The sequence below is a fragment of the Balearica regulorum genome, chromosome 2 (assembly GCF_011004875.1).
Source record: "Balearica regulorum gibbericeps isolate bBalReg1 chromosome 2, bBalReg1.pri, whole genome shotgun sequence".
Lineage (NCBI taxonomy): Eukaryota > Metazoa > Chordata > Aves > Gruiformes > Gruidae > Balearica > Balearica regulorum.
In genome coordinates, this window is record NC_046185.1 from 57,439,328 (window position 1) to 57,459,688 (window position 20,361).

The window sequence follows — 20,361 nt, forward strand, 5'->3', positions numbered from 1 at the left end:
TGAATCAGCACCTCGTTACTACCTCCTGTTCCACACATACATTCTCACACCCCCCAGCCCTGAGCAGCCTACTGAACGCTATTTATTTATTTTACTAACAAGTCCAACTCACATTAACTGTCACTGGAATATAAACAGTAGTGACAAAAAGCATTATCATGCACAATTTAATCCAGGCTTTGGGAGTGCTTGAAAATGAGCAGTTTTCTTGCTGTCAACTCAGCCCCTGTGATTTCAACTCCAGGCAGTTTGCCTGCGTTTCAGACAATGGCAATAGCAGGAGGAGGGGACATTCCTCTTCCACCTACATATTCCCAATGATTTGAAAACCTTCCTTGTCAACTGCCCCTCTGATAGCAACCTGCAGTTAGTACTGCAGAAACCAAAGAAATTAAAAGAAGCAGCTTCAGGTCAGAACCTGGACAGATGATAAGGTGCCCTAGAGGAACAAGACGCTAAAACCAAGACCAGCTCTGTATTCCTGTTTTCAGGCATAAGGTCCAAATCCAGCACTCCCTCTTTGCCCATAAAGGCCAGACAGGTCCTCAGGCTGAGTGGGATACCAGATTTATACACCCTACACAGAGATTTGTCTAGATGCAGTTGAAGATGCCAGGGCCTGTATCACTGCAGTACAAAATGATTTCTCAGAACAATCAGAAGTACAACCAGTGAACAGCCAAGAATTTGCTAACTAGTTGTCCTTTTACTCCCAAAACCTTTGTAAAAATGCAGTTCATAAACAGTAACTATGTGCAGTGCCCTCCAGGCTTCTTGTTCATCCACTTAGCACCAAGGGATAATTCGAGAGTAGCTCTGTGCTGACGAAAGGAACAAAGCAGTGGGAGCACAAATTGCTGGACTAGGTGATCAAGAAACAAACATGTTAAAACACACAACTAACAAGGAGAAAGGAAGGCAGACCACTTCAAGAGAAGAAAAGAAAAAGACAAGGCCACAGTACTCTTACAGTGGAGATTGTCTTTGAGGATCACTATGACGTGAAAGTACAGTGCTGATCCATAAAGAAGTAACACCAATCTAGATCTTTACCTGAGGCTTTCCAAATTCCTGGGGATTCAGACTCTGGATTCAAATCCATTGTAGACACAGGATCATCCAAAAGAAGTTAGGCTCAGCTCTGAAGTCTGATAAAAGAGGTCTCGACATCTACCAATTACTGTGCTCTAGAGCCAGTGTTATCTTCTGTCATAATACTCTCCTGTCAAAAGCTGTACACACTCTTCCATGCGTGAGGAAGAAATACAGAATGAAAAAAAAATAAAAATCCATGCTCGGCACTCAATTTGAGGGACACAGTAGGTCCCTCTCTTGCTGATTAGAACTTATCTGAAATAAAATGAGGTAGGATGAAAAGGAAAAACACAGAAGAAAAATAAATTATGTATGAATTTTAAAGAAATTACGTTTATCTCAGTGGACAAAGTTCTGGTATTACCAGAGAGTAATTCATAGCAAAAAGCTGGTGCCAAGGCACTGCAACAAGAAATGATGCTGATGCCATCACCCGCCTTGCTGGCTAATACAGTCCAGGGCTCGCTTCTTAATGCCTCTTCAGGCATCATCTCGTTGACTGAAATGCTGTGTGGTAGATTCAGGACATGGCTTACTGTAGTGTGATTGCCTTCACACAAGGCAACAGTAACAGCAGCAGAGTAAATAGGAACAGCTGCATTGCCTTTAAAAAGTTGCACAGTGCTTTTACTGGAATTCCTCTTACCTACAGGTTGGCCATAATAATAAAAACACATAAATAATAGTTTACTGGCTTTGTCTCCTCTTCCTTTATGACAGCATAATGAAACAGGGTTGTTTAACATACAATGGCATTAGAAATAAGAACAGGGAGGCCCAAAATGTGTTTTATATTCTTCACACTCTTTTATTTTCCAAACCTAAACATAATCCTCTAAGACAATCTCTCCTCTGTTGTAAATGAACTTATAGTTCTTCTGAGTTTTGAACTCTTGAACACAGTACTGATGACCATAGTAATGCTCCATAGTCTTCCAACATTGTCCATCTACTTCCCATCATCACAGGTGACCAAAGGATTTATTCTGGTTCATAAAAGGATCATATTCCACTTTAAAATGAGATGGCTCTTTATGCTCACTGTTTTTAATAGAAGCTGACACCTAGAAAACTCCTAATCTATGATCCACCATGTACACACAGCCTCTAGATGGTGTGCCAGCATCCTCATTTAACCCAAAAAGCCTTTCTCCTTCTTAAATGTCCCCCAATCCAAATCCAAAACAACAATTTCCCCTTGCAGACTGAAAATGCAGAAAATTCACCTTATCAAAACATTATCTCAGTTGTTTAGCACAACCCAGTTTTAGAAAAGCCATTCTCATTTCACCTCATTTTTCCAGTTGCTTCAGGATACTTACTTATTCTTCTCTTCAAAATGTATTCCAAAATTTGGAAAATATGAGTTCACAGGAGTTCATGTGCAAGATCATTTCCCCGTTTTTTTCAGCATTTAAGCTAATATTTTCATTCTTCAATCTAGGGTATCACACTCACTTTCAGGAGGGAGATTATTCAGCCTTTAAAACTTAAGCATTTAAAGTCCTTGGGTCTTACCTCTCCCTTGCATACAGTAGCTTTCCTTTTCCCAACCTCCTTCCCAGCAGGCACTTTTGCCTTTGTCTCTGTGTTTAACAGTACTGCCCTTAATCAAAATTGAAGTACACTCCTGTTTAAAGTTTTGGCTGTATCCAGATGATATTTAATTCCAATTTCATCCCTATTGTATTACCAGCCACACTTTTTATTATTTTGTATTCATATGGCTAAACACATTTTTATTCCTTGTTTCAGTTTCCTTTGCAGAGTTTAACTCAGCTTGACTTCTGGCAAATGCTGTTTCATCCAAACACTTCTTGACCTCAGAGATGGTTTCTTTACAGATTATTCCCTTTTTACTCATTCCTTGCAAAGTCTCTGTTTATTCTTAATGTTCTTTGTGGGAATGGTTGGTCAGCGAGTCAGGTCTGGAGTTCACCTCTAAAAGCCACCAGTGCTTAAGATAGGAGGTCTAGAAAGGTTGCTGCATTTTTAACTAGAAAATGTCACCACATTCAAATGCTTGAGCTCTTGAGTCATTATCCAGTTTCCCTAAACTCATTTTGCACTTAAGGTTAAGAAAACCTTAAAGACTGTTTTTTTGTTAACTTTGGATCATAAGAATAGTGATGACCAAGTCTCTCTGACGTCCTTAGTCCCTCCAAACACAATTTTAAAATAACACTGGTTCTTCACAGGTCAATAATTGTTCAAGAAGTTGTTTGCATTAGGGAAAGATTTTGCTGTATCGTTATTAGGATAATTCACTCTCTAATTTATAGTATCTCATAACAATTCCATGTTGATTTTGTCCTCTAGTATCATTTGAATCCAGCCAGATCTTATCAAACTCCTACCTTCCTCCTGCAATGTAATTTTGACTTCTGAATTATTCTACTGTAGATGTAGATTCAATAATATCCCTCCTATTGCTCTACAGTCTGCTTACTGATTTACAGACCTAAGAAACTATACCACTGTAATAATTTTTATTTCCATTTTATCTCTATATCATACAGCTTTTTATATCAATCAAGACATCTCAGCAGAATTGGCACAATGAAACTTTGCCACCTCCAGGGCTGGTCGATTCCTGTTATGGGGAGGACGGGGCATGAGAAAGGGGCATCACTGGGACGGAGGCTTGTGCTTGCTGCCGTGCTGTGCAGGCTGAGCAGCAGCGGGGGGGTGAGTGTTGCGTCTCACACTACCGTACTCCTAAGCAGCCAGCCTGGCTCTCTGAAGCACTGTCAGAGCTACAGTGGAACAGCAGAAGGGCGCTTAAGGAAACTGCCTCCTTCGGTGATGTCTAAAACCTGAGCCTGCTTCAAAATATTGCCCCAAAAAATGAGCTGTAACATTTACAACCAACCATCAACTTCCATTACAAGCTTTTGCCACCAAGACTGCTCTGCATTCAGAGCTGTATGTCAAATGTGTGGATCCTAGCTGAGATGTACACAAATAATGCACATGAAATTATGCCAATGAAAAAAAAGTATACATCCCGGCCAGTCAAAACCAACCCAGCAGAAGGAACCGTGAGACTTTTCAATCATTTACATATGCAATGTGCTAAAAAAAAAAAAAAAAAAAAAAGAGCAATTTAACTCAGAGAAATTCATGCTTCAGGACCAAAAGGAAAGAACAAATTCTTAAAGTTTGGCTTTTCTGGTATACTCAGCACCATCTTCTTGCCACCAAAATCTGTGGGTTGGCTGATCAGTATTAGGATTGCAGGACTACATGACACATATTCAATCATATTCTACAGCCTAAGATGCTGCTATTCCTATGATTTTGTAAAATTCATTTTCATAATTTCATTATTTAATTCAATTTAAAAACACCAAGGATCATTCCAAGTTTAACATCCTTTCACATCCACAGTAAGCCTACATCAGATCCCAGATTTAGGAAAGTGTGCGCATTCAGGACAGCACTCTTGTCAGTGCTCAGCTTCACCGCTGGGTCTAAAGGACACTTTCTGCCCTTGTCTCGCTCTGACTCAGACAGAAATTTCTCCTGAGATTTTAGTAGTGTTGGGAGGACAGGTAGCTTACAGCAAACTCTCTTAATTTACCTATTTTTTTCTAGATTAGACTCCCATTTCTGCCGTTTCACCTTCCAAATATAACAATAATAGAAGTTTTATTTTGCACATACTTCATCAAAAGGAAGAAAATTTACTATTTTTCAATGACTTTAACAAAGAAGAACATAAAAGACAGGTTAGAAAAGTAACCTACATCAGCTGTATAAAGTAAAATTAATATTATTTAGGTGTTGCATGTAGCTTAATGAATTGGCGGGGGGGGGGAAGGTTTTCAGAGTTATTGCCAAGAAGAAAATTTTCTGAGAGGTCTTATCTGTGCCTCTGGGTTTATTTCTCCATTAAATAAATTTGTATTTACCAATACCATGGGGTGAAAAGAAAGCTTTGTTTTGGCTCTAGGTCTTTATTCACTGCTAGAGTTAAATTAAACAATATTAATTAAATAATGACATATTCAGCATGAAGCTGACTATTATCAGGGCAGGGAATAGGCTTGGGATCAACTTGAAACATTAAAATAAATAAATAAATCACTTCCAGATCAACCTTAGCTGTTTTTTTTTTCCCTAAAACAAAAGGTATTCAATATCTAAAGAGAAATATTGCTTTAAAATCAATTAAATAATACAAAAACTAATGCAGCTGTGAATGAGCTCAGTTTTACAATGAAAACAGTTTGCTGAATTTAAATTTGTGATAGTGTCAACCCCTTTTAAAACGGCTTCTTTTCCATTTAATTTAGTATTTCCACCACCATCCCCCAAAAAAATCACACCAGTGTAATTGCAAGCACCTTATTGCAAAGCCCTCTGAAGAGTTCTTGCCCTCTGTACTAAGAGCACTAACCCTCCTTCCATTTCAATCTTTCAAAAGACCCACGGTCATTGATAACCACACAAAAAAGTCCATATCAATTATTTAATTGCAAACTAAAGTACATCTCTAGTTATCTACTCCTCCTGGTTTCTGCATTCATTGCCCCAACTCTGTTGGCTTTGCTTTGTTTGCAAGACTTCAATCAACACGCTGCTGAGTTTGTGCCATACCTGGGTCCAAAAACATCACCAGCACTCATATAATAAAAGATAATGAAAATAGGTGATGCATCATCTAATCAACTGCTTAATGGCAATCCCTGCTTACAATTTCTTCTGTGGAAGCCAAAAAGTAAAACAGCCCAGGAACTAGTCTACCTTCTCAAAGTGGAATATCCCAACTGGGAACACCATTACCAAGCAGTGAGAAAGGCAACAGGCATTATTTATCATACACAACAATGTAAGACAGATACAAGATTTCCGTACCAAACGCTGTCAGTGCAATGCTTCTTGTGAGTGCACTTTCACTTAGTTGGAGAGATTTTTAATTCATTTCTTAAGAAAATGTTTTGATAATAAATAGTGAGAAAGCACACAGTATCATTAACAGAAATGTTTTCTGGCTCGTAAGATGCAAGAGGATTTCTGAGGTTGGTTAATGTAAAGGTATCACTTCATTTTTACTCATCCATTGCTAAAACTTCCGTAACTAAGTACTGCAGGAGTTGGACCACTGATTATAAATAACACGCTCCATTGTTCACTCCCAAGAGAATACTTATAATGTTGGAAGTGGAGAAACCTAGCTGAGATGCAGTATTTTCAGCCAAAGGATGTTTATGTAGCAGCCTGGCACGCCTCCATAGGAAAACACATGCCCAATCCAGTAGAAATCCCGTTTTTAATTGCTGAAAAGTATTTTCTGAGTTATTAATAAATCTTCAGACTAATGCTTTGGGCTTGTACAAAGAAACTCAGTAGTTCCAAAGACATCTTAAAGAGTTCTCCAACCCCCTTTTATCAGCATGTCTATTATTGCCCAGAGTACTTTCTGCTGAGCACTTAAGGATAACAGATAATAAATCATTTTCAAAAAAGGGAACAAATCATATTTGTGGTTACACAGGTAAAACGTGTATGAAACCCATCTCAAAAGCATATAAACATGCAGTAAATCTGAAGAGAAAAAGGTCAAAACTCAAGCTGTACAACCCAAAAACACAAAGATTTTTCATTGAAATGTTTTATGTTTTAAACATGTTTTAAAACATATCCCTTCCCAGTGCAGCCAATTCATACATTATAATTTATAACAAGATTAGAACATGACTACGTCTGTGGCCTGTCAATGTCCATTCCGGCAGACATGACAGAAAACTGTTTTAAAGAACAGAATTGCAGTGTACAGCTTGTCAATACTATTGGAAAATCCAGTCAATAGGTACAGCTTTTACTCCTTGCAGGGGTAAATAGGATTTCAATCACACACCTCAGATGCACAAAATGGGGACCTCTATTTTGGCTGCACTTTCACCTGGTGAAACCTTGTGGGTTGTTTTCCCCTATTTGGAGCCCCAAAATAATATACTAATAGTAGGTGATATAATTGAGATTGAACTAAAAACAATCACAAACTCCAACTGCTTGACCTCAAAACATCCCCTTAGACTGAAGCAGTAACAGATTTGTAAGGCTTAAGATGCATATTTGATTGAATTTCTGTTCAAAACAGGCAACAGAAACCACGTGAGCAAGTCTTTTCAAAATCAGGGTCTGTTTTTCCAACCTACAAACTCATCTTTTATGCATATAATTTAAGAAAACTGGAATGCTTGAAAGCTTCCAAATTAGCAACAATATTTGTGTTTTCCATCAAATGCTATTAATAATGCTGCTGTGAAAATCATCAGAAGTGGCTTAAACGGAAAAGACCAAAAAGTTTAAGGATCTTTTTCAAATTTTTTGATACAGAGAATGACATGTAAGGTTACAAGCATCACCATTTCATAGTAGCAGACATGAAACACTTCTCCAATGTATCTATTAGTGAATATATTAGGAAGTGATATTCTTCAAATGCTTCATTCTTTGTGGATGGTCCTGTATTACAGTTTTCAGTACGATACTTGCCATCAGTAGGACATGGTTTTAACAGGACTAATGCAGGAGAGGAATTTTATTAAACCTTTTTTAAACTTATAGCTCGAAATCAGTGGTTTGGTTTTGTTTGGGTTTTTTAAAGTTATTTTCAAGTGATTTCTGCACATATACTTTGGGCAGCAGTTCATTTGCAGACAATATTCAGAAAATCTTGAAAAGCTAAAAACTGAAGCTGTTTCAGAGCAGAACATCCACTAATACAGAAAGTACTTTTTTTTTTTTACTACAAACTACTCAACCATGAAGACTTCAGTGCAAGAATTTACAATTAAGAGGTTAAGAATCTGTTTTCTGTTTCACTAATATTCACTTAAGCTCCTTATTTTGTTCAGAAGTCTTAATACCATGCAATGTAGATCGGGTATAAAATTAAGCATCTAATCCAAGATTTTGGGACTCACTGAAGGCTCGGATGGCCAGCTGAGAACACTATCATGAGAAGCCCATTTTTACTCACTGAATATATGACCCAGATCATAACTTGAACATTTAAGTTAGCTGTTTAAAGTCAAATGTCTCAAGTTAGACAGTGTGAAACTCCAGAAAACTAGCACAGCCGAGCGTAAAGACTGCTAATAATACAGATGCATTATAGAACTGATGGATACACATAGTGACATTGCTCACATAGGGAAACCAAAATAACATTTGTATAAAAAATTTTGCCATACTCATTTGGATCAATACTCCCCCAAAACCTCTTCAGCTATATTTGATGATCCAAATTTGTCACTGCAACCCTTCTGCATCTTGCAATTCTGTGCAGATTATTCCAAATCACAAGCCCTTTCATATCTGCAAAACAAACTCCACTGTTCCATTTCTTTACCATGGTTTCAGCAATACTCAAAATAATGTTTAATTAAAAATTATTATGATGCGGATATTGTTCATCAATTTATCAATCTACACATTTTTAAAATATCATTTTTACTAATCTGACTGCTATGATAAATTATTTTTTTCAATGCAGAAGAGAGATAAGTTTTGTCATGCTGAGCAGTATCTTAATTCAGAAGTAATCTCATTCTTTTTGCCATTAACATAAGTAGAGTCAGCAAAATCCAGTCCATACGTGAAATTAATTGAATTCGACTCCCCTCCTTTTTTTTTTTTATTTACATGGTGATTGGCTACAGACACTTATTAATTAGAAATTATGAAATGAAATAAAGGAAAGTTAACAAAACTAACTAAATGCAAACTCACATCTGTTACAGAAAAAAATCCACATAAACCAGTTATTTAGTACTGCCAAATGAGCTATTGGCCCAAGAAAGGGCAAATGCATATAGTCATGCTTTATTATTTCTATCACAACAGCATGTACAAGCCTTTGTTAAGGACAAGGACACCATTATAGTAGACTTTAGACACAAAGAAAAAAGGTCACTAATGTAATAATCGCACAATCAAAGAAGTTAGAAACCAAGCTATTGCACAGTTTACTGACTATTTGTCATCTCCAGAGAACTAGGTAACCAATCAGTTGCTAATTTTAGAGAGAATTTATATAGAAAATCACAGCTGAAATCACATGGCTTCACAACATATGCACAGAGGTATCTGCCACAAAAGCAGTTCCCATCAGCAACCCTTGAAAAATTGGTCAGGTGAAGTTTTAAGTTAGTCCTGTAGACAAGAAATGTTATTTACAATGAAGCTTTTTTCATAGTTGTTTCATGCAGAGTAGTACATTTTGCTGTTTAATCAGCTTTGTAATCATTGATTTCAAGGATTATAAATAATAGACAGAGTGGAACAAGAGAGGTAACCAAATACATTTTCAGCTGCACATAAATGCTCACGAATATAATTTTCCCTTATTCAGCCAGCTTCATGGACAATTAAGTAACATGTCTGCAAACAACACATTCAGCTAAATCTTAAATAACTCAGAGTTTCAGCTCTAACTGAAGGAGATGTCTCCTGTACTTTAGAAGAGGTTGCTATTTTCACCTCACAGGTAGTATCTTAAAACAAATATACTGAACATAGGCAGAGACAGGAGACTGTGCCTTACCTCCATGATCAAGGATTAATATTACTTTATCTTAGTAATTACGTTTTTTAAGAAGAATAAATATTTATGGGGGAAATAAATAGAAGAAAAAACTTCACTTATTAAGCTTCAAACACCATCTGAACTATTTCAGCGAGTATATTTTTTCCCAGTGCTTCTAACTCTTTATGCTTCTGTCAAAAGTAAAATTAATCTAGACTGACATCATCCATTCCAGACTAATTTTTAATTCTATAGCCTGGGAAGAACCCTAAACTTGGTGGAGAGAAGTTGCATAAGGTCAGTAACTGGAAAGTGCAAGGTGATAAACTGGGAAAACAGATGGAAGTGCAAAACATAGGCATCTTGGTCAAAGACTGTGACAGAGGAGTTGAGTGAGCCAGGAGGTAACAAGGAAGGAAAAGCTTAGTGGAAGGACACCAGAAAGCTCAAAAGAATAAAAAGACTTAATCAAAGGAAGCAAAGGTTTCAGGAAAACACAAAGACTTGAACAAAACAGAAACGGAAGACTGAAAAATATTATTTAAGTGACAGAAATTAAAGGAAAAAAAAAGAAAAGTAAAATATACAGTCACAAAATGAGTTTTGTTGTTTGGGGTTTTTTTTAAATAAAGTTTGTTTTATTTAAATTTTGATTCTTTGATTTACTGGTGGTTTGGATGCTTTTAGCTAAAATAGTTACAGATTTCTCCTTTTCCATCCACTGGACATGAAAAAAAAAAATCTCTCAACACTTTCTAGAAAGATACACCTACAGAGATACGCACACAATTTAAAAAGGGGATAGGGATAGTGGGCCAAAAATTGTTACAATCAGATATATTGAATTTCTAGAAGAAATTAATTCTCATGAACATATCATAATATGAAATTCAGGGGAAGTGTAATGCAGTATGACACACAATATGGGAAAACTATCCAAAGTCCCAAGAAAGCATTTTCTTCTGAAGAAAGATTGCTGCCATCAGTGATGCAAACTAGACAATTTAGTGTCTATCAAATCACACACGAATTTTAATCAAATAGACTTTTTTAGACTCTGAAAGGAGGGAATTAGGATGTATCTCCACTGTCTCTCTTGGGATCTAGAAAATGGCTCTGTTTATCCTGTCAATCACTTCTCCTGGCACAGAAGGGTCAGCAAAACACACCAAACCAACACAGTAATTGCATATTATCTGGAAAGCTGCATCCAAATTCCCCAACGAGTGCTTCCCGCTCAACTGCCACCTTCGACACTTTTAAGAGAAACTTTAACTCACAGTTGGGCATTTACTGATGTTCCATTCTCACACCATCCTGGTAATTTTCCCTTGTAAAAATGACTGACAGCCTTACCTAGAGTGGGATTTCCTACCTTTTATGCTTACTTTATTTATTTTTCAGCCCTGTTTTTGCTGCATCCACAGGATACTTACTGAGCTCACCTAATGGGTATGGGTCCCTGCCAAAAGACAATGTGTTAGTTTCTTAGATTGACTGGTAGACACTGGGTGAAAAATGCTGTGGGGAAGTAAAGGAGCATGGAGAGACATAATATAAATGTAGGAATAAAGGCATGAAATAAAAATCCTAATCAGACCTTTTCCACTTCTGTACTGTAAAACTTTGTGAAGATGGCTTCTTCACCAAAGGGTGAGAGATTTGAAATCTACAGACCAGATCTAAAAAGCTTACTAATTGTTACCTGATACCTTGCCTTGTTTCATAGCTCTGTCAAGATACTTCAATTGCAATTTACAAAGACTCCAAATTTGGTATAAATCAAATCTATCTAAGCAAGCTTTTGTAATCTGACTTTGATCTATTTATAATTCATATCCCATTTATGAATAGCATTTAGCAATAATACTAGCCATGTGCAACCCTTTGCACTTCTTTTCCTTTAGCTTAGCTGTCAAGACTGCGTAGCATCACAGGCATCTCTGTCAATTGATACTGCTATAATCACACCAAATAATTATAAAGTAAAACAAAAAAAGAATGCAAAATTGATTAATTCAATGCAGATTCGCTTTTAAATTAATCTAGCCCATGAAATACACTGTGGCAGGATATAATTTTGTTAAGTCCTTAAAAGATTTTATAAAATGATCAGCATCTATCCTAGCTAAAATAAAAGCAGAACAGTGACTCATCATAATTACTATAGGTCAGGATATGCTTTCCATAACACAAATGTAACTCTTCCTTGCTTCTTTCTGCTAGAACCTGGAGGACAAAGTTCTCCTCCTTACACAGCTTCCCCTATACACAGACTGGGTGAAAATCTGCATCAACAGAAACCATGAAACAAGAGGGTTCTTCTTTAGTTTTGTCTCCCTCCTCCCTCAAACTAATGGTTAATGGAAAACCCTAGTAAAAACTGGTACAACAGAAGTTGTACTTTCACTTGTAAATAGTCATTGGTATTGTCACTGTGTGCCATGCAGTAATGAATAGTTCATCAGACAGTTCTGAAACTCCCGCTTCCTCTCTGTCTTCTCAGAAAAGAGAAAAAAGGATGACAGTTTGAGGGATCACTCTAAACCAGAACCTGAGACTCTTCAAGAACTCTTCTCAGAGAATTCAAGAAAAGTTTCATACATTTCTTTTCTCAAGTGAAGTGGGCCAATGGCCATAACTATAGGCAGGACACAGAAATGGATGTTTAGAAGGACACCTGTCTATAAACCATTTGAAAATATGTCATTCTTCAGCTAACACACTGAAAACTACATGTTTGGTGTCAACCTCTTGCTCAGTTAAATCACAGTGAGTTCTTCAGGTAAGAAAGAGTATCAGTTTCTGCTGACCAGTGTTTAGAAGACAGACATGGGATTGAAGAAGAACCTGAAATATCTACAAGCTCTTCTAAAGAAACAGGAAAATATGTGAATTGAGGGGTAAATCCAAACTGCTAAGAAACTACCCTGGCAGAACAAAGTCAAGATTAAGGTTGCCCAGGAAACCACAAGAAGTGCCAAAATGTTTAAGAACGTCACAGAGACCCTGTAAACTCAGATGTCACTATACTCAGACTCTAGATTTTCCAATTTTTTTTCTTCAGGGAACTATGTTGATTAAAATGGTCTGAATTTCCATCAGCTATGACAATGGATTTGTGAGTAGAATTATGCCAAAGTCAGTATCAGGAAAGGCAGTATAACTTCAGGACCTCTTTAAATGTCTCATTTTTGTTAGTGGTGTCATGGATCCAGCTTACTTTCTAAAGGATATTATGGTAAGCAGCAACAAGAATGATTCAAGCAGCATTAATGTTTTGAAATGCAGTCATCTGCAATCTCATCTAGCAGGCTACTAGGTGACAAAGCACACCAGGAGATAATAATCTGTGATTGTATCCTCACTGCAAATTCCACCAACAGATCACAAACCCTTAAGTTTTGATACCGTCATACATCCATTTCTGTTGACTTTCAAGAAGCCACTCCTTTACACAGACAACAGGCTTCTTACATATAGAACAAAAATTTAATACTTCTGAAATGGTTTCTGTCTTTGTAGGTCTGCATAATTGTTTTCGTATTTTGAATTGTAAAAGTTTGATTGGTATGTGATACATAGATGCTTGAATGCCTGATGTAGATAGTTATTTGTCATCTCTACCAGTAAGCCTTTTTAGTTATTTTTACTAAGGCAATTGTATCAAGTTAGGATGACAGCAATGTTTAAATAAGTGCCTAAAATACAATTGGATGAAAAATCTGAGACCACATTTAATTCTCAAAAGTGATGACAGGATGGCTTTGGCAGTAGGGGGGGAGAGGGTCTGAAAACTCATTTTTCACCCAGACCATGAGTATTCCAGATGAAATAATGCCATAAAAAAGATCCCCCAGTACCACTATCAGACAGCCCTGCTGCACCTTGGGACAAGAATGGCATCATGATTGGAAGTCCTTCAGCACCAAAACCAGCATATAGTGAAACTACAGTGTCAGGGAATTTACAGCATGTATTACAAGTTAGCTCACTTAACAAGGGGAAAATGCTTAGGACTTCACCTTCTACGACACAAAGGCTTTTGCATGTACCGTATCCACCACTCATTCTGAAGAAAGAAGCAATGAGCATCTTACCTTGCATCGTTGTTTTTGTGGGTTCTGAAAACAGAGGAATGAGCAGGAGGTAGATGAGGTAGACAAAGGAGAGCCCATTGTAACGGAAAGCACAAGCTGCAATGAGAGAAAAGAAAAAGAGTGCGTTGCTTAATCAGCCAGGGGTAATCAAAGTCAATAGCACAAAGCATTTCCCATTTGAGTTTACTATTTACCTTACCAACTTTTCACCACTTATTTAAACCATTCTACACAAATACTCAAGTTTATGCTTAAAATAAATAAGAAAATTAAATGCACTTCTGAAATATTTTCGCAGTAATATATATTGCAAGTTTTGCACAAAAGATGCATCCAAGTCTCAAAGACTTTGTCCAGAATGATGGACAACTTAGTTGTTACCTAAACTTTTTACTTTCCTCATACATAAACTCATTAAACCATTCCCCACAAAAATATATAGGGATGCATAAATTAGTACTTATGGGCTCTCTCTAAGAAGTTACATACAAGTTCATTATATTACAATTAAGGATTATAAGTAAATAATGAAGAAAAAATATGAAGTATATTCAGATTCCAAATTACAGCATGCCTAAAATCACCAGTTATCCTTAAAATAGTGATGTCTTTAAATCATTACAGAGGTCTTTGAATTTTACCATCACCCATTTGTTTGTTCTTACAAAGTTCTTCTAGTGAAAAGATTGTGAACTACAAATTAAAAAGGACTTCACAGCAACTTGCAACTGGTGTTATACAAATTTTTCTAAAGAATGGAACTACTCTGCCAACTTTGTCTAATATTTCCTTTTCTATTTTAAAAATTTAGTGTATTTTTCTGAAAGTATCCAGGTCAGCAGGCCATTACAACAAGCAGCAAAATTGCTACAACCAAGGCACATCTTTTCAAGAAACGTCATGCATATTCTGTGCTGAAAGAGGAGTATATGGACTTCTATACAGAAAGCATAAAAACAACAAAAAATGACAAAGTAATCTGTAATTCCACTGTACAGCAGACATTGGAATATTATGAGACCTACCACATTCAGCTGTTCCCATGAGATAAGCCAACTGCAGAGGAGTCAGGAGATGAATTAACCTCTACATTTATTTACTCATGGAATGTAACTAGTATCAATTAAGTCTTCTCAGCTATATCCAAAACAACTTTGGTTTAGAGGACGGATAAAGCCTTAGTCCTGCCAGAAATATGTATTCCAAAAGAAAAAAAGTTTCTCCAGTCACCACTTCATGAAATTTCAGAGACTATACTGGAAATGACATAACAACTTAAGCATTAATTGGTCCTCATCCTCATCACAACTGTCCATTTTAGTTATAAATACAAAACTGAGAAGTCTTTCTATTAACAAATAAATCCATACAAACAATCCATAGCTACAATTTTTGTTTTCCAAACTAAACAATGTTTTGAACAACCAACTCAATGTCCTTAATACCCTGATAGAAAAACTCTGGATTTACGTGCCACATGTGCAGCTTAGCCAAGAAATGTGTGAACTTTATGGGTAAGTCTGGCAAGAAGGAAGGACAAGAAGCATCAATGCTCTGCTTCTGAACTGACATGATTCTGCCACCAGCCGTCAAAAAAAATCTGTCAAGGACTACGAAATCCATCGAAGATTGATAGAGGGTTTTTCAGGGTGAAATCCAGAATGCTTAAGAGCAGCTTGTAAGAATTTAAAGTCAGATTGCTCCTCTAACTTACTACTTAAGCTCCCTTTATAGCCACAGCCTTTAAACGCCACTCAAAGGCTTACACCTACACCTGTATCTAAGAAAAACTGCAGGACAAGGTAAATGGGACCTAGCACCCTGGGAATTCTGTAAACAATTATCAGAGTTTTAAAGTGAATGTACTTGAGAAGAGGGAGTCAGCCCCCACTATTATGCGCCTACTCTCAGGCTGCTTTGCTGAGGAGCACAGGATGTGTTACCGCCATTAGTGTCCTTCTCGGAATGAACGGCAAAGACACTTCTGAGATCAGGACAAATCCATAAATCAACCTTTTTACAAGTTTAATTTGGGGTGGAAAGAAGTTCTTTGGCTTTCATTGAAAAAGGTATGGTAGTGGTTCAAGGCTGATCTAAAGCCTGAAGGCTTTTCCACCGGTATTCAAGGGGAAGGAACAATGTTCCCAGTCATTCTGGTAGCAGAATAATAGTATTAGCAGATAAAACTATTATCCAGTTATTACAGGGATTGTGTCAATCAGCTTTTAATCATGTTAAACAGCTTACTTTATTTCAGTGCAATATTATATACATTTACTTCTTTTTTCAGAATTGAGCTTGCTACACTTCTTGTACAGCACCGAGCAGTTTTCTCAGTACAGAGACAGAAAACAGCAACTGTGTGCTTTAGATACACTCCTTTATTAGCTGTATGTCAATGAATGCCTTGCTAACAAGTCCATGTCAAATATTTAAAACCTCTAATTGTATCAAAGCATCCTTCAGCAAACTAGTAACCTTGGCTAGACGTTGCCTGGAAAACCTACATTTATTTAAGCAGTTGCAAGAGCAACAGCAATAGTTTTGTCAGAATTAATAAATTAAAACTTGCAAAACTTAGCCAGAACATTTTTAAGTTTCGTCCATTTACTATTTCCATATCATGTTTCTTTATCTCCATTTGTCTAGTACATTTTGCTAGATTAGTGCCTTACCAAGCTAATGTGTCAGAGCAAAGAGCCATGACTGAACATTATTTTTAGCAAGATAAAAAATTAGAAAACAGCAACTGCACTGTATTTACATACTTCCACTGCACTGCAACATTATTTGTCAAATACATGCATTCCTAATTTCTGATACTCAAAAGTATCTAGAACACGTTGCTGGGCATAAAATCAGCTTCAGTTTGCCACTGATACAGCAACAAAAGATGATCCAAGAAAGTGAATTAACTCCTCCTCTGCCCTCACTCTGGCATTCACAAAGGTCTCCTTCTGCAAAGGCAGCTGCACACAGATGTCCATTACAGTGGAAAGTCTCATCTGAGGTCAATGGAATTCCATCAACAGAAAAAGCACCTACACAAATGAATTTCTTGGCAAACCAGGTGATATAGAAATTTCTGGATACTTGGGTTACATTGGTCAGTTTGCACTATCAGTTCTGTATCAAAATTAATATAATTTTAGCATTTTAGGCTTGTTACCTCTTCTCGAAATTGTCTAATCGATCAGCAAAATTAATTTCGGAGCAATTATTCCTGAACTATATTTACCTCAAAATTTACTGCTTTCTATTTCTAGATCTGAGGAGACTGTGTTCTCAAAAGCCTTTTTTCTCTGTAACTACATAAACTGGACTATTAACAGATTACTTCTCCATACAAAACTTCCGTTATATATTTTTTCATATAAAGTGTCCTGCATGAATATAAAAATATTTTGAAGACATTTGGTAAAAAGTATTTCCTAAGCTGAAAGTGTTAATTTTTTTAGTATCCAGGAAACCCTTCAGTTTCTTAGTTTCAGAAGTACGTGTTTGCCTAAAACGAACACTGAACAAAAAGCTTAAATAGGTAAATATACCACACACACATATGTGCATATACACTTTATTCTCTTCAGTCCCTTTTTTAAACCACATTTCTCATCATGTTTTCTAACAGCCTCTAGTAACAAAACTCCAGAAATGTGATTTTTCATCTCTGAAGTTCTGCTACTGTTCAGAGTCCAGTGATAGCAGTAATACACAACTGTGAAAAGACATAAAAACCAGAGCTATTGATATACAGCATATTAGTATATTAGAAGCAAACTTAGCTTTTTCATAATCAGATGAAGTACTTCAGAGCACCTAAAAGGTGGCAAGAAAAGAGCACTTTCTAACATATAAGATTGATTTCTCCATTCATAAGTGATTATTTGAAATATTTCTGGTTTAATGCATAACATGCTAAAAAAATACTACCTTTAAAGACAGGATCAGAATGTCATCTAACACAAACCTACGATAATTTCATAAATCTTTATGCCATAGCAGTCAGAAGGAAATATATAGTGAAAAAGTAACATGCAGATTTATAAAATTTTCACAAAAGACTGACAAGTAATTTGTAGCAAAAAAATGATAGCTGTAAAACATTTAATCTTTCTGGCATCCAGTCATTTGTTCAAATGAATGAAAAATTATAGTGACAGATAACTGATGCTTTTCTTTTTCACCATATCTGTAAATGTATTCATAATTCACTAATCCTGCTACGTGTAATACATATCTTAGAAAAAACTATGCAACTACAAAGAAAAAAAGTCTCTAAAGCCTGCTCTGCTGACCAGAGAACAGAAATCAGCTCTGAACACTTAAATATTGCAATGAAGAACACATTTTAAAATATTTTTACAAAAATACAGGTAAAACCATTCAAGTAAGAGGATTCTTCTTATTATAATCCTATTATGCTACAATCACTAGAGCAAATAGTTGTGTACAAAGCCTTAAAAAAACTGCCCAATGCTGAATGGTATTATTAACTTAATGATCCATAATCTCTATTACATAAAAGTATCAGAATATGTTAGGTTTAAGAACAACTCCTTAGACAGCCTTACACAAGAACAGAGTTCTTTTCTTCTTGAAATTAAGAACTGACATTACACCTAGGAACACACAGACTGCTAATATTTTAAGGGCTGCTTGTATATTTCTTGGTATAGTCACTAAAAACAGTCAATATTTCAGCACTAAAAGAGGACATTGATTATTATATGTTGCTTTTTTTCTAAATTAAAAAAAAATGAAATGTACATTTCACTGAGATTGCAAAAAGTCATTGTCTAAAATTCTGTGAAAAGGACATACTCTTGAGATACCTTTCAAAATTATGTTTCCTTTTCCTTTATGATTCCTTTTTAACTGTCCCAGACTGCAGTACACACATGCTTTGTACACATGCATTCCAAAAAAAAAAAAAAAAAAAAAAAAGGGACTCCCAGACAGTCCATAATTTATGGCATGTTAAGGAACATAGATGATATTTGTCCAAACTATTTTTAGTTTGAACCATATCTTTAATGCAGAATTAGAAAAAAAAAATTTTCCAAGTTTTCATTACATTAAAGTTGAAAAATTTAATCCATTCTTAAGATAGATATGTACAGTATCATAGAATCATAGAATGGGTTGGAAGTGACCTCAGAGACCATCTGGTTCCAACCCCCCTGCCATGGGCAGGGACACCCTCCACTAGACCAGGTTGCCCAAAGCCCCATCCAACCTGGCCTTGAACACTTCCAGGGAGGGGGCAGCCACAGCTTCTCTGGGCAACCTGTTCCAGTGCCTCACCACTCTCACAGTGAAGAATATTTCCTAATATCTCATCTAAATCGACCCTCCTTCAGCTTAAACCCATTACCCCTTGTCCTGTCACTACACTCCCTGATAAACAGTCCCTCACCATCTTTCCTGTAGGCCCCTTCAGGTACTGGAAGGCTGCTATAAGGTCTCCCCGGAGCCTTCTCTTCTCCAGGCTGAACAACCCCAACTCTCTCAGCCTGTCCTCACAGGAGACATGCTCCAGCCCTCTGATCATCTTCACCACTTGTATGCACCATACAAAATTAAAACGGAATCTTAAAGAAACAGAAAATTGTAAATTATATGACATCACATAATCTCGTCCTTCTAGATTTTATTTTTCATTATTATATGATATCCAAAGAAAATACTTTTGAACTTGGAGAAATCTACTACTGCTTCTTAGACTCACCACCAAGTTTCTACATGGTTCTACTGGGTTTTTCCAACATCAGAATTCTAACAGTTGCTACATGTTATTATTTCACATTTACACCAACAGTTCTTTCCTTGCTTCTACTTAAAGAGTACAATTTTTATAGAATTTATATTTTACCTGTTAAATAAGAAATATTGGAAGGCCAGGTGGGGGTGGCAATAGAGGAATTTGCACTGAGCTTGGTCTTGGAAAGGAGAGGCAAAAAATAGCCTTGTAAAAGATGTGATTAGTTTCATTCTACAAAAATTTTAAAAGGTATTTAATTCAGAAGTGGAAACTACCTGTTCAAAAAAATCAGCCTTTAAGAGTGCAGGCATAGTACCAAAGGGCTACTGACTTCTCATTTGTAAGCTAGAATTGTGTCAAAAGCCACAACAACAGAAAATATGGACAGGTGAAGACAGAATTAGCCATCAACTCACTATTTCTGAATTTATTTTACTAAAAAGGCACTGTCATTAATGTTAACAGAATAATGTATTGCTTGCTATACCCTTTTCTGTTCAAGAACTATGTAAAACCATTTTTTCCCAATATTTCTACTGTAGCATTATCCTCTTCAGACTAATGTGTGCATTAGCATGAGAAGGAATTGATTCAGCCAACTACAATGAAGTCATGTGTCTTCTACCTTCAGCAGGATATTGCATAGTGTTTGCATCCTGTTTTAACAACTTTACAGCTGCAAGATTATTAAGAAAGCTATGCAAGCGATATTCTTCAAGATTGCTACCTTTAGACTAAAATTTGTTTTAACATTCATGCTTATTTTTCCAGGGACAAAAAAAGCATTCAGTGAAAATATTCATTGGGAAAAGTGCTACTGAAAAAATGTCTAGCTCTGAGCAGGCAGGGCTGTGGGCTGAAAGACA

At 36.4% G+C, this 20,361-nt stretch overlaps 1 protein-coding gene across 14 annotated transcripts in view; it reads right to left on the reverse strand.

Moving 5' to 3' along the window:
• Positions 1–20,361, reverse strand: part of PIEZO2 (piezo type mechanosensitive ion channel component 2) — a 325,825-nt gene that overhangs the window by 248,603 nt on the left and 56,861 nt on the right. For all 14 annotated transcript variants that reach the window (XM_075744452.1, XM_075744443.1, XM_075744445.1 and 11 more), the window contains exon 2: positions 13,735–13,830. In XM_075744452.1, coding sequence (XP_075600567.1) covers positions 13,735–13,830 — 96 coding nt within the window. The remainder of the gene's footprint in view (positions 1–13,734; positions 13,831–20,361) is intronic.